This window comes from Megalops cyprinoides, chromosome 3 (genome assembly GCF_013368585.1).
Source record: "Megalops cyprinoides isolate fMegCyp1 chromosome 3, fMegCyp1.pri, whole genome shotgun sequence".
NCBI lineage: Eukaryota > Metazoa > Chordata > Actinopteri > Elopiformes > Megalopidae > Megalops > Megalops cyprinoides.
This window is the reverse complement of record NC_050585.1, coordinates 38,104,969-38,121,011: the sequence shown is the minus strand read 5'-3', so window position 1 is coordinate 38,121,011 and position 16,043 is coordinate 38,104,969. Positions and strand designations below refer to the sequence as shown.

Sequence of the window (16,043 nt, the reverse complement as noted above, 5' to 3'; positions counted from 1 at the left end):
AGTTCAATTGCTAGGTAGCCAAATTCTGGATTGCATTTAAATTCTTAAATAAAATGACTGCTTGCTTCACAGTTCAAATAAAGTCTAAATGTTCTAAAACTAATGTCCTTAATTTATGCAGATAAGGAAAAGAATAAGTTCAAACAACAATCCCTACAGTACTTCTCATTAGTCCCTGATAACATGTGAACTTATGGTCAATACTAATAATCCACATTGAAGCCAATTCGATATAATGTTAAAATAACTCCTTAATTCCTGCCAATTTCATTTTGATAGTGAGACACCAACATAGTACACTGATTTTTTTTGAAAATCTAAATAAGTCCAATGAGTAGACACATTTCAAAGCTTCCTTGAAGTGCATGCAATTTGTTACACAGTATCCAAAAAACCAGTTCCAAAGACAATTATGGTCCTATACCAGCAGACTGCAAAAACCTTACATGAATTACATGTAACAAACATTTAAAATTTTAAAATTAAATTAACTCGCCTGTGGTTACCTGTGTATTAATGGATCAATGCATCACATCCCTTTTATTGTTATTATACTGCTTTGTTTCCAATCACCAAGAGTCTCTCAAATTCAAACAGATTTTCTCAATTTTTGTTTATGGATCATACACAATCTTTATGCAAACCCTGGGGTGAACTGTCCAGAGTTTCACAACATTCTTAAGATCTGCGTATGGTTGGAATATTATCCAGACCTAATATATATTCAGTAAATCAGATTAGTATGGAGCCACAGTAAGTGTGGTAGTTTTATTCTTCACAATTTAAAATAATTTTAAAAATAACTTTACACATTCAAAGACGCTGACAGTAGATCAAGTGAACAGTAGCTAAAATATAGCTAATGCTCCATCTACAGACAGGATGTACCAGACATCACCATGCAATGTTCCTCTCAACTTCATATCCTAGTTACCACTGAAATAAAGTTGTTACACACTACACATGAAACATGCAGTTACCCATTTGACATAATTCTATAATCCTCCCCTTTCATTAATTACTATTGGGTATATGCCATCAGGACTTTCTCACTTACTTGCTCACTAAATTCTCCAATGCTTTAGTCTCCCTTTTTTCTTGTCATCAGATGGAACCATAGGTGTACCGATATCCTCATTTGTGAATGAGTAAATCGGCAATATTTTTGTTATAAACCAAAACCCTTTTGCTAGTTCAATACACTTAAACTGTCATGCAAGTCTTTTTCTAAAACTATAAGAATGTATTAGGATTACTGTGCACATTGTTCATAGTTCCATTTTTCCATCCATTGATAAACCAATTTTTTTTTTAATCAGCTTTATTATAAAACAAAATGCCTTGTACAGAAGTTACGTCTGGGAGAAATGAAAGCTGAACAATACAACTGTTTATTAGATACCACAGAATCACATTCTTGTTATTCTTGGCAGCGAGAACTGTTGGCTCTACAGCCTGCCTGCATCCTTGAATCTGCTGAGGAGACCATCGTCTGCCCTTAAGGGGAAGGACAGGGTGCGGGAATGGTAGTACTGGGGCTCATTCTGCAGGTTTTGGATGACATTGGAAAGCAGGTGTGCCCTCTCCACTCCACAACCAGGGGCATCATAGCTCAGTGATGTGAAGTGGACGTGGAGGTGGTAGTAGGACGGCTGGTAGTGCAGGTACACCCGCAGCTTGGTGGCTGGGAAACCATAACGCTTCTGAATGGCATCCTAGACACAAACATAACATTTTCGGTTAGAAATCTGATAAAATCAAATCTGGCAATGCCTAATCCGTCTGCATCTGGATCACCTACCAATCCTGACTACTGACAAACACAAAATACCTATAATTCTGACACAAAGTGCTGTATATGTTATTTCTCTATTGCCATGTTCATACCTGTATGTTGAAGACATCAATATTAACAAGTGGATGAGCAGTCAGCTGATGGGGGGGAAAGCCTAAACATACATACAGACTGTCCCAGCTTATATCCTTGAGCACCATAAAACTTACCACATGAATAATATATTTCAAATGCACTGTCACCACTCACCTATGCAAACCCTGGGGTGAACTGTCCAGAGAGTTTCACAACATTTTAAAGACATAACATATATTCATATAGCATATGTTCGACAAGTCATATTACTATGGAACCACAATAAGTGTGGTAGTTTTATTCTTTATATTATATTAACAGTACAGTCTCACACAGATCTACAAGTGAACATCTCCATCGCCTCACTCACTGGTCGCCATTCAACATACACTAAAGTGCATGAACTTCACAGCAACAAACTTAAGCTCACTACAAGTGTAACTGAAAATCAGAAGTAGGAAGTCATTACTGCAGTCATAAGGCAAAACAGGTTTGTGCGGTAACCCCAGAAGTGGCTTCAAGCCACAAAACTGCTTACCTGCTTAAGTGTGATCCCTCTATCCAATAAGAAATGTAAATCCACAGTAATACCAATTATCTAGAGGTTCATTTTCTCTTGGGGATAGTTTTACAGATTCTTACAAAGATGCTGACAGTAAATCAAGTGAACAGTAGTTAAAATATGCCAAGTGCTCCATCTAAAGACGATGTATCGCAGACATCACCATACAACATTCCTCTCAACTTCATAATCTAGTTACCACTGAAATAAAGTTGAACATGAAAAATGCAGAAGTTACCCATTTGACACACTTCTGTGGCCTTACACAGTCTCAAGACCAACTAAATGTAAACAGAGGACATATGCTGATGGAACATTAGCACCGCATCCTGCTCTAGGGAAGTCAGTGACACAATGCTTTACTAGTTAACCTTTAATGGCTATCATAACAGCAACAATGATAAAAATTTGTTTACTGAATTCCAGGCTCCAGAGGCTAAAATGTACATAATTGTAAAACTGAATGCCTACATGAAAGGTATTAGATTGTGCTCATAAATACCAGCAAGGTCTTTACTTATAATAGGGTGGCAGTAAGACATGATATTAAATATCATGGGCATGGAACTGAAGCAGTTCAAATTGCATATTGCTATGCATTGTCAAAGCTCTGTGTGAGATTGGTTGAACATTTACCACACTTTATTTCTGGAATGGTTTGAGTTTCTAGATAACTGTGACACGCATGTCGTTTTAAATGGAGTTGAGCAACATTCACTGAGAATATGTAGGACAGGAATGGACTCAATGGTGAGAAGGCAGAGGCAATGTGTAACTTCACATTTGTTCTGAACCATAGGTACACTGTGCAGATAAGAAATGGTTCAAGATGTGATTAAAAAAAAAAAAATTACTTAAAAGCATTTGATTTAATTTTAAACAGAGACACCTCACAGGTAAAAAGGGCTTGAGGCAAAATGTAGTTCTTAGATATATCCAAAATAACTGATTGTACCTTAATTGTCATTTAGTCCTCAACTGTCATTTAGTTAGTGAAACTGGGAAACTTGTGTAAAATACACTGGGGAGAGGTTAGTTCTTAAAGCAACTCATCTCACAACCAAATCAGCACAGGCTTTCCCCAAGAGGAAATTACTTCTATGCATAGGCCCTTATTATATTAGGCTCATAAAAAGCATACAGAGCAAGGCAAAAAATGTTCCCTAAGGATCAAAGAATACTCTGACAACCAGGATATTACAGCATGGTAGAAAATAAAGCAGCAAATACCAAACTACATTTTACAGTCCAGTCCATGTTTGTCAGTGCTTAGCCAGCCAACTTGCTTTCATTTCAAATTTTCAAACTACTACAACTGTATACATAGATATACTTTTTTCAGGGTTCATACACATTTTCCATTTCAAAATTCCATACTGTTCCAGACTCAAATTTCCAGACTTCTCTGTAGATTTTTCAGACCATATTTGACATCTGAGGACAAATAGCTAGATGTTTATTATGTAAAAAAATGGTTTTAAAATCCAACTGTTAACATGTATGTTACATTCTGACTATGTATGCTATTATGTTGCTAAATAATTGCCAGAAGATTGTAGCTAGGTACTGTAGCTCATACAAATCAATTAACACCAAACCCAGACAAGTCCAATGCACAGCATTTTATTTAAGCTGCAATGCTAAAACAGTGCAATGTTATTCAGTTTGTGTCATGTAAATTTAAATAACTGTATACCTTCAACCCCTTCAGTAACAGAAGGGATGTTCATGTACAATTCAGCAGGGAACTAGAAAAGAAGACTAAAGTCCATTGAGTTTGCTTCATTGGCTGTTAGATGAAGTAAAACATAAAATATACTTGTAAACACTGTTTAACAAATAACTATAATTAAAGTCAAATAATTAGTAATTATACATTAAAAGAATGCCTTTTGAGACTTTAACATACATAAGAACAAAATGTAAAATCATCAGTCACAAAAAGTTTAAGAATACTCTCCCATTGACAAACAATTCTAATGCAAAACAAATATGTTAGTTATTACTTAACTTGAAATGTAGTGGGTATAAAAATTTCACCCTCAAACTCCACTTGCTCTCTAAAAATACAAAGTGCTGTGTGAACCACTGTGGGACTGTGAAGATGAACGAGATCTTGTCAGCAACTTCTGCTTCAACTGCAAGTTCATTTATGCTGGTCTGAAGCTTTCTTCTCTTGGAGCACCCCACAAGCCTTGCCATTTCAGAGATGCTGTGACCCAGTCGTCTGGCCATCACAATCTGGCCCTTGTCAAAGTCGCCCCTGCCCATTTCTCCTGCATCCAACACGTTGACTACGAGAACTGATTGTTCACTTACCATCTAATCTACCCAGACCTTGACATGTGCCCTTGTTTGGAGATGATCAATGTTATTCGGTTCACCTGTGAGTGGTCATAATGTTTTGGCTCATCAGTGTATATATGCAATTCAAAGATATTGCCACATTTTCTTTCAAACTAATTTGGTCACGGATGTCTGGATTTGGTACAGTTAAAAGGCACTTGGGGCAGAGCTGTTTTGCAGGCTGTGACGTACAGGCGTAGAGGCAGCTCTGCGTAGGAGTGTGCCTTCAGTCACACGTCATACTTCTTGCCTCGCTTTCAACGACATCAAGCTCATTCTGGCCTGTGCTCTCTCGCACAGTGGTAAACATTTTGGCTACGATGGCTGCCTGCTCCAAATGCAATGAAAAATACTCTGCTTGTATGATCAATTTGTTTTTACAAATTCTGAATTTTATATTTTAGAAAACAGATTTGGGGCAATAGTGTGGAAACACAAATATTTTTCCATATTCTCTTTTCTTTTTTCCATACTTATCCAGACCTGGAAATTACTAAAATCAAACTCCATACTTTTCCATACTGCATAGGAACCTTGTTTTTTGGAAAACAAAATTTTCACTATTTTCAAAACACCTTACTTTCATGCCCTTTGAACACTGAGTTATTGACAAATGACTGACCTGCACGTGGGCCCCATATGACCTGTCAGCAAACTGAAAATACAAATAAAAAAACATCCCAAGAGATAAGTGCTCCATACTGCACCACTAAGTACACTTCCAGCAGGTCTTGCATCCAAGCACTGATGAGGGACTAATAAATTTGGGATGGGTCAAAGTGCTGGGTGACCTCCCTTAAGGAGTCCCATGGAACTCTACACTTCACAGTAGACATCTCTCTACCGATCACAGCAGGTAAGTCTAAAGTGCAGGGCTGGTAACCCAGAGCCTGCCAGCTCAATTCCCAGGTGTGGTATGGCCATTGTACCCTCGAGCAAGGTACTTAACCTGAATTGCTTTAGAAAATACCCAGCTGTACAAATAAATGATATTTAAGCCATCCAAGTGACTCTGAACAAGAGCATCTGCTAAGAAAATAAATAAAATAATAAAAACTGGATGCATCACTGTCACCTTGCATGAGAGTAATTTATGATATAATCCAGCCAAAGTCACTCCCTCCACCCAAGGGCCCAGGAACTAGAAGTTCACCAAGAGACTACTCCCCTACTCCCCTGTTTCAACTGAAACATCACAAAATACTAACACCCCTGTAAAAAACATAAATGGCTTAATTGGTCGAGGACTGCCAACTGAACATGCTTTGAGGGCAAACTCATCTGAAATCAAACATCTACTCTACACTCTACTTAATATTTATGTTAAAATAACTTGAAATATGAATATTCTACGAATATTCTACATTGATTGTTTTGTAAACTTAATTTACATACCACTACATACCAAATACCACTACATTGTAAGTTAAGTAATAACTAACATATTTGTTTTGCATTAGAATTGTTTAAATATATGAGGCCTTTAAGAAGGCGGCCACCTGGGGGTATGGCAGCTGATAATACCAACTTGGACATCCCAACTTTTACTTTATCACCAAATCAGGTGATAAATTAAAAAATCGCCGAGATGTGAACACATTTAGAGAACAATAAAGTGATTTAAGTAAATTATGTAAATCAGGTGTGAGATGTTGTGTGACCATGGGCTCCCATTCCTCTTTTAGAAGCTACAGTTTAGAAGCAAAGACTAACTGGCTGAAACTTCCACTAAGACCATTCAAGGCTTGATTTAACAGCATAAAACCAAAGGAACGTTTGATCCCACCTCTCCCCGCCTCCTGATGTTGCACAACAATGGAATGTGTTCTGATGTGAGATCCCTCAGACTTTTGATGTCCTTTCGGTGAACGATGGCAATCAGATACAGGTCGTCGTGCTGGAGAGGAAAGCATGGGGCAACATGGGAACAGGTTAAAATGCTAATCCATGCCAATCATGATTACTGACCACTGAAGCATAAACTAAAACTGGTGCAAACTGGCATACAGTTTAGCTTCATTCTGGGGCCGTCAAATGGCTGCTCACTATCCTTGTTAAATGAACAAACAAATAAATGAATAAATCTACTGCTGATTCAGAACAAAAACCTGTCAAATCTATCAGCTTTGAAACAAATTCTCATCCTACCAACAAGGCATGATTCAGGTAGTAAGAAAGAGCATGACTGCAAAATGCAAACTGTGATCCACTTGAGCTGTTTGAAAAATCGAAACTGTGACCTCATGGAGGAGTACGTAAAGCAGTTGACTGATACCACTTTTTTACGAATGCAGCCAATGCAAATTCACCCTTGCACTCTCACGGTATGGATACAAAGCACTATTGTTTTTTGTTTAAAGAAATAAATAATTTGCCCCTCCCCTGTCTTCTTGAATAATGTTATTTTTAAGGTTTCGTCTGTAAGTGTGGCATTAAACAATGAAGTGGACGAGGAAGCATGTGTGAACTAAAATAATAAACATGTCATATGCATTGCCTGGTGCTCAAACAGTTTTCTGAAAAGGGATGTGATCAACAAACAGGTGAGAAAATGCAGGATCAAACACGCTTTTTTTGTGATCTTGACTTGCAGTGATCCTCTTACCTGCTTCTGGTCCCACTTGAAATCTGGGAGCAGGACAAAGCCAACTTCCGGGTCTGGATCTTCGTAAATGATACGATCAGCTTCGGCCTTCTTTTCCAGTATGTTGTACACCCACTGTAAGATCCAAGCACCATCAACAACAAACATTCTTCCACACCCATCCACCAACTGACGCTGACGCTGTGGTGCCCTGGGCAAACTGCTGTGTGAAAAACAGTTGGGATGGCATGCGAGTGTAATGGAGGATTGCAATCACCATGCCCCACACTCCTGCTTGAGTCCAGTCAAGGCTTGATCCACCAAGACTTGTACGCAGATTACATACATCTATGATATTGATGAATGATAAAATCTACTGTCAATGTTCTCTCTTAGACATGCATGATGTCTTTACAAATTGACAGTGCTGTCACAGTATGTTACTATACTATTTTAATACCAGATTGACCCTCTAGCATACCATTTTTCCAAAAATAAATAACCATGTGTCCCAATCCCCCCCATCATTTCACATGATGATGTGAAAGACAATCCAACAACCCAACAACATTCAAGACTGACTGAACGTATTTAGGAGGAATTAACACCACATGAAAAAGCAAAACTGAATACACTTGGCATGAGGTGGGCAACATTTCTGAGGTTATTCAAAAGTTAGAAAGCCATTTTCTCCCATCTTTACGCGCTGTTGGGAGTTTGGCCTGTGACATTACGGCTGGCTGAGAGTGGAAGCAAACACACCTGCAAGCTGAAGCTTTGACTCTGGATGAAGGGTAGGGTGATGGAGCGGTAGTCCTCCCCCGTTTCTTCAAGCAGGAATGTCTCCTGGAGCAAGTACTTCTTAACATGCTTCTCTGTGGCAGGACACACCACTGTGGTTTTGATCTCTGTGTACCAAGCAAATAACGTGGAGTCTTGTTATCATGTTCGCTTGTTGTGAAAGTAATACACATTCATTTTAACCCACACAGAGGGTGAAGAGGGTGACCAAAAAGGATGACTTTTTGTTCCAAATTAAAACTCTGACTTAAAATGCTTAAGCATTTTTAAGTTAGGCAAGTTTAACTTAAATTCCTTTAGATCATGGGTAAACAAATGACTTGCCCAGCAGGTTTAACTTTTTCATCATCCTTTCTAAGCAGTATGAGGTGAAAGTCTGATAGACTGGCTCTACAAGTAACACACCTTTTCCATACACCCAGAATAAATTCAATTTTTCAAAGGCACAATGGAATTCCAACAAAGGCACTGAACCACATCCTCACAACTGATTATACTGCTGCAGTTTTTTTAATAACCATGACAAAACTAAAATGGATGGAAAAAAGCTCAACTTCAGTTAAAAATAAAAGCAACCAAACAACTTCAGTTTTCATACAATGAAAATTCATTTTTGGGGCTGAACAGAAAGCATCCCCTATTAGTCACTCAAAATCAAAAGTACTTTCTGCGTACTGCCAGACGCCTGCACCATGATCATGGAAGCATCCTACAGCTGAGAGCACTCCATATTCAGGGGCCAAAGAAGGCTGGTTCTCGTTTAGATTGGCTCTCACTTCAGGCCTGCCTGACCACAGACTCTACCACAGCACAGAGGTTTTTCTATGACGTAGGTGGTCTCAAACTGGCCACCCAGCCATCTTTTAACCAGTCGTACTGTGGTTTCTCTGTCTGGTTTGCGCGTCCTGTATAACAAGGACATGTGGCGTACCTCTCATTTGGGGTTTTTGAGCTTAGTCTCCCATTTCCGACCTTGCTTCAGGGAAGATTTACTGCTCAAGCATCCAGTTCTGGAGCATTTGCCTCTAGAGCTGTTAATGTGTATAATTAAACAGGAAAATATATACACCCACATCAGCCTATATCTAATCAAGTCTCATACGGTGTGTTACTTCATTTGTTGAGAAAACAGACTGCAGCACAACACGCAACATAATTTTCCCTTCTGAATTTCTGTTGAATTTCTTCTGAAAGCCCTATTTACCTCAGACTAGTAATCCTGAACTTTTTTGTTGATTTTTATTCTCTTTGGTAAGTGTGGTTTCATCTGAATTTTAAAATCTATTCCAAACCCTCATTGCTGAGCGATACAAAATTAAATATTTGGTGGTCTACACTTCTTTGTAACAAGGCGCATTATAGCCTGCCCACTGGTGTTAAAAAAAGAAGCATCCTATTGTAAAAGAAACGTTTTAACATCAAAAGCCTTCCAATGATCAGCTTTGCAATTCATTTTGTAAAGCTGGCCTGGTACAACCGATCCAAAAGGGCTTTTATGGAATGCTTCAGAGAGCTTAATTTTTAAGGGCTGGTAATCGGGACAATGACGTGACGCAAATTTTTTTTGTGTCCATATGGTTTAGTTAAATTTAAAAGGGTTAAAATTTGAAAATAAACTGTTAGGAGACAGTTTTGTGGAATGGCATGGCGTTTGTCCCGGAGACACGCGATGTGTATTCGAATACAAACGCTGGAGACAAGCGATGTGTATTTGAATACAAAGCGATGTGGCTACATCCGACCGGAGCCAAATGGCGCCTCTTGTGAACCCTATGGAGCCAATTAGGTTACAGGGCTCAGGAAATACCCAATTAGAGAGGGAGCTGTTTAGCTATGCACAGCTCCGCAAGACCAATCAGAAACAGCACCCCTGCTGGTTATCATAGCTCATATGCAAATGTGACTGCTATTAACTGTATAAAAAATGAACTGAATTCTATACCTGTTGAACTTCTGCTCAATGCTGATGTTCCCACGGCCGGCTGTGCTAATAAACTTCCTGTCTTTTGCTACGAACATCGAATCTGCTTCTTGTCGTAACGAAACACTTTTTGGTGTTCCGGACTTCGACTAACATAAACTTACAAATTACTTGCATACATTCTTTTTTTGAGGACCTAGTCTAAAATTTCTGGTTTTAATCAATTTTGAGAGAATATTTGGGGGCAAAAATGATGGCAAAAATGTTAATATGGTGTAACCTTTGTACCAAATAATTAAACTTGCTTAATAAAAGTGAAATTCTCAATAAAACACTATCAACTAGTTTGGCATAATCTTACATTAGAACTATTTCATAGCAAATAAAAGTAATGGAACACCATTGTTCTGAATATTATAATTAATTTGGGGAATCATGTCAGTCAAGTCAACTTCCTGAAGTGTCAAGGTGGTGTACCCACCATTCAAGGAGCCATTTTGTTAACGCTGTGCAAGAAGACCATGTGACAGGAAATGATATAGAGTAGGAACCCCGATGACCCTAAACTGCTGCACTAACTGCACTAACTAACTAAAATATTAAATTTGACATTTTTAGGGTATGGTCAGGTATGCTTAGGTTTACATGTGAAATGGTATGACCCCAGGAAAACATTGATCATACATAATTATAAAAATTAGTATTTACTTTAAAAATTGTTTGAAATAATATGTTTGAAATATCACACCAAGGTCATTTGCTTACATAGGTGTCCATGATAATGCCAGTCAAATTTGATTTTAATTTGAAATGTCAAATGGTGTAACCGGTTACACCATTTGACTCCTATTACAAGCCTTTCTGTTAGAGGTCAATTTTGTCAAATATCAGTAGTTTATGATGTTGATTAAAGATGTAATATTTACATTACATCTTTGACACCTACTGCTGAACAGCAGCTTTAAAAGACCTAAAACTCCAATAATTCAGTGATAGGAGGAATGTTACTCAAAGATTAAAATTTACATCTGTAAAATACAATTTATTACATTTCTGCTACTTCATAATTAATTCAGTTGATCTTGTTGACTGTCATGCTTGATTTTCAGTGTCAATTTCTTCAACAAACACTGGCCTTTGACTGTAGAAGCAATATGGTCAGGTGGTGTAACTGGTTTGTGTCGATTGGCATGACCAGTATTTTTCATAAAAATATGATAATATACAGGGAAATTAATGTGGAATAAAATGTAATCCTCTATTGCAGTGTAATACCATGTTTAACAATTTTTACATAGTTTGTCAACGATTATTCACAAAACAGGTGTTTTCTGCATATGACCCGCTCAATATTGCAAAAACTCATAAAATTTAAATTTAGAGATAATCCTAATAAAATCTATTTTTATTTTATTTATTTTAAAATGAGGTAATTATGTTTATGAGTACACTTACATACACTCTAGGTGGATAAAATATTTAATATTTCTCATTCTTTTGTGGTTACACCCAGGATCAGACCTTTAGGGGGGCTCAGCCCCTAATGGGAATGTGACATGCATACAGTGCCTTGCAAAAGTGTTCAACCTGTGTTAACATGAGTTTTACACCACAAAATATTTAAGAAAATTAAAAATGGAATATGCTGTTTGCAAAAGTATTCAACCCTACTGAAACTACACTAACATAGCCCACTAACTAGAAATTTCTAATATAGCCAGCTACACAGTGTCCGCTTAGCTGGTGAAGTGGATAACATTACATTTGATGGCTTTAATCTACGTCGTACTCATTTACTGAAATGAAATTGAACGTTTCCATTTATTGCAAAAGTCTCCAAGTCTCCATTCTTGCCAAAAAGGTTAAATGTTATTTCTGAGAAATTCTCCATTTTAAGTGGCAAATGTCACAGTGTATTTGCGATGTCGTTGCTGTTAACTGTAACGTCATCTAATGTTATTACAATGTTGCCGTTATCTTCGGTTGTAAATGGAATCTTCAGTTAAGTCGAATGAGCTTGCGTATCAGTTTCGAACGGTGATAAGGCCAATTTCACTGGAACTACTTTATAGCCGTGCATTATTACCATGCATTTACTGGGAAATAATGCATTCACTAGTGACCTTCAAAGTTGCATTGAGATTGCACATCAACAAATTTTACTGCCACCATATTCTACTCATGGAGCTACCGTTTGCCAAGTTAACTTGAAACATTATTACTCATTTCATGTATTTATAATTTAACGTTTAGCTTTCCAGCAGGACTTTGAAAGCACATACCTAAGAAAGTCAACTCATATGGTACATCTTGTCAGTATAACCATTTTTTAATTAACAAATACATTATAATGAGTGCCCTCAAAAGCCCTCAAAATGTGCTACATTCAGTTATTGTTGGAACATCACTTCAGAGCAAGAAAAAAATAAACTCGTTGGGTATGTTTCAGTGATTGGCACTAACCCTGTGCTCTCCTGCTCCTGCCCAAGTCTGTAGGCTAAATCTTAAACAAAAAGAATGCTCACATCAGACAATGACAATTTTGGCTGTGATCCAAAGGTTCTGCTCAATTTTAAGGATTTTCCAAAACTGCTCCACACAGTGTCTGGACCATTTTCAGTTGCTATTATGCTTAATGTTAACTCACTACAAAGTCATGAGGTGAAAATTGGCCGACTACTTTGCTTTTTCCAGAAGTCAGGTGAAAATCTGCTGACGATTGGACTGGTTTCAGCAGGAGATTTTGTTAGTTGCCAACTGAAAAGTAATCCAATGTCTTGAATAATTTTTCAAACACTGTGTGATGCTTGTATTTGCATGTAGGAGGCACGGACTGGGCTTCATGTTTCTCACAAAAAGGCCTTGACATCTCAAGCCAGCACCATTGCAGCTGGAGTTGGCTGTTGGTAATTCTTAGATAACTTCAACAAATAGAGAATACATGCTGAGGATGACAAATTATATTCAAAGCACAAAACAGTTCTTAAAAATCCTACCTTTTCAAACCAACTGCACTGAGGCAACTTGCACGTTTCAATGCACATAATACTCACAACTTTGGTATTTAAAGCAAAATAAGGAAGTTCACACCCATGAGTACACTAGCGAAAAGAATTAGAGAAAAGAAACAGAACAGCAGACACTCAAATGGCACCAACTACATATTTACAGCACCACGTCATTATTTATGTACCCTCACCAGGGTGAATTTGAAAGCAATACCAATATTGAAAGTTTTAGTAATCGCCTATGCAAACACACCTTATTAAGTAGGAGAGATATGTAGTCATAACTCAATAGCTGTGTTCAGAGAACAACCTACAAACTTACTAAATTAGCAGTAAACTCAGATTAGTCACTACTAGAGTAGTAGTGAGGTACTCCTGCTAAAAAAAAAATCAACTTAAAATGTGTTCAATGCTAAACCTTAAAATTTGTGAAAACAGTAATATGCAAACAAGGGACACATCCTTTCCTTGAATCCTACAATGCTAAACCTTAAAATTTGTGAAAACAGTAACATGCAAACAAGGGACACATCCTTTCCTTGAATCCTATCCAGAGTCTGTAGACTTTATAGAGGTAATACAGAGTAAGCAATATACATTTATGAACACAAAGCACATGCTAAGGAGGTATGCATTCATAGCTGGACAACTACATTACTAGGCAGGGAGGCAAAGAGAACTGCTCTCTGAAGTGGCCTGGCAAAGTCAAGATTAGCAGTATATATAATAAATGTAATTGTTCCCAAGAAATATAATCATATGCATGACCTTATTACATTTCCAGGACTTACAGGTATGATGCAAATTCTCATTTCCAATGACTAAGAAACTATCAGCATTAATATGTTGTCTTTGTCACCCTCTGCAGCAATCCTGAGAAACTGCTTCCCCCTTTTCCTTTGTGTCAATTTACCTAACCGGATGCTTTTGCAACTGACCAGCAGCAGTAACCAGGTCTGCCTACCATGGATGAAAACCTGGATTTTGCAGTACCTTTGCTAAAGTGAAGATTTAAAAGCAAAGATTTCTTCACCTCTGATGTGTGTTCCCATGGGCTGGGTGACATTGCCAAGGTGCCAAAGACTGGAACGGATTCTGGCACAGATGACCGTTAAGAACTTAAATAGTGCAGAGTGTTCTTCAGCCCAAATGCTACGATCCAGTGACACTATCCTGAGCACCTCTGACCTACCTCTGATGTGTATGTACTGCCTTTACTCAAACCACTATGGTGGTTCAACTGAAGGACCCCCATCTATTTCTCAAGAACCCTTGATCCCAAAACACATTTTGGGCAGAACTTCTCTGGTACCACCTACAACCATCTAAATCATGTTCAAAAAGACCACCATATGACTGTAGTTTATATTTATATATTCTGATCTAGAACAGCAGAAAAAAAAAAAATATGGTGTGAAAATCTATGATATATAAGCATGTTGTGCCTAACAAGGAATAATTATCATTCTGTCACTCTGGCATTGGTATTTTCAATAAACAAGCACACATACTTCCACCAGAATCCTGGGCTTACAATCCCCACAATCCATTCAAATAAGCAAGATTAACAGCTACCAGTAGCAAATTATTTATGAAACAGTCCAGCATATTTGATCAGGGCCACACTGATATTCAAGCCAGACTGCAGTCTTAATATCCAAGCATTGCCTAAAATGCTGCTTGCAACTACAGTTCAGGAAAACTCTGTATGAATAAAAAATGGTAAAAGCAGCACATTATTCTGCAAGAGTAGCAGAACAAAAATATTTAGAAATAAGGACTTAAACAGGTCATCTAAAATTAATTTCTCATAAATGAATTGTTTCTTCATGTACAGCCAAACCAATGAAACAATGGCAGTCATTGTATACAACGAGACAGTGGCAGTCATTTAAGCATAACTTCTGACAGAAGTCATGACCATAATGAGGAACATTACCCTGAGGATTTAGGGCAAGTGTGTGTATATAGGCTACATATATAATAACAGCTAAGCAGAAACACTCAGGCATTTACCATTGAGGTGAGGGGGAGGATGCAGGTGGTAAGTACTGTAGATGTCATTTCTCATTTCCAGCTTCAGGCGGGAGTTTTTGAAAAGTTCAGAAAGACTGTCCTCTCTGATTGGAGTCTTCTCCAGAATGACCACTGCCTCCTGGTCATCTATCTGAGAGAAGAATGTGATCTGCTTTTATTCATATGTACGCAGTTCAAGCATCAAACATTTAAAGTCGTGGACTGTATTCCAAAATCTTGCACAATTTATTTGTAATTTGATTGTTCCTGAACAACAGTGAACTTGACTATATAACCTAATGCATTCATATTAATGTCGCCGAAGAAAACAAACATTAAAATCAAAAGATGTTACACGCACTGTTGTATGGGACAGTATGAGGTCGCTAGTTAGAAAAAAACTGGTTTGTAACAAGTGCACGATCTTGCCGAAGCTGTTCAAGTATCTTAATTTTAGTTTGTTAACTTTATAATAACAAAATCTGCATTATGCTAAAACGAAGTTGGTTACATTAGCTACCTGGCTGCCTTTTACACTTTGCACTGTATATTCAGCCGATTGCTACCCTTTATTCAGTTTATTCCAAGCCAGCCCGCTAGTTAGCTGGTACAGCTACATTAATGTTAGCTACCTTGCCGTGAACGAAAATGTTCTTCTCCCGCGCCGAGTCACGCAGAATCGCTTTTGTTTCGAAACCCGAGAGCAGAAATTCAGAGGCCACATCATCGTTGTCTCCTGCCTCATTGCAGACAGCGTTTTTACGCGTTTCCTCTTGTCCCTCTGTCTCACTGTTACCATCAACTACCTCTCTTTTACGTTTTCCCGAGTCCGCCATCTTTGTGTTCGAATGCTACAAATAGCCAATGAGAGATGCGTGCAGTCCATGAGTTACCTCGTTGGTGCATTCATATAACAGTAGAAAGCAACTACATCT

General features: G+C 37.9%; 1 protein-coding gene across 1 annotated transcript; it reads right to left on the bottom strand.

Moving 5' to 3' along the window:
* Window positions 1–1,344: 1,344 nt before the first annotated feature.
* On the bottom strand, window positions 1,345–15,954 carry dcps (decapping enzyme, scavenger). The gene is made up of 6 exons (XM_036525493.1): window positions 15,741–15,954; window positions 15,109–15,259; window positions 8,125–8,270; window positions 7,384–7,497; window positions 6,565–6,675; window positions 1,345–1,715 (listed from the first exon to the last, which is right to left on the bottom strand). The coding sequence occupies exons 1-6, from the start codon at window positions 15,942–15,944 to the stop codon at window positions 1,449–1,451; spliced, it is 993 nt and encodes a 330-aa protein (XP_036381386.1). The 5' UTR covers window positions 15,945–15,954; the 3' UTR covers window positions 1,345–1,448.
* Between the last annotated feature and the right edge of the window lie 89 nt (window positions 15,955–16,043).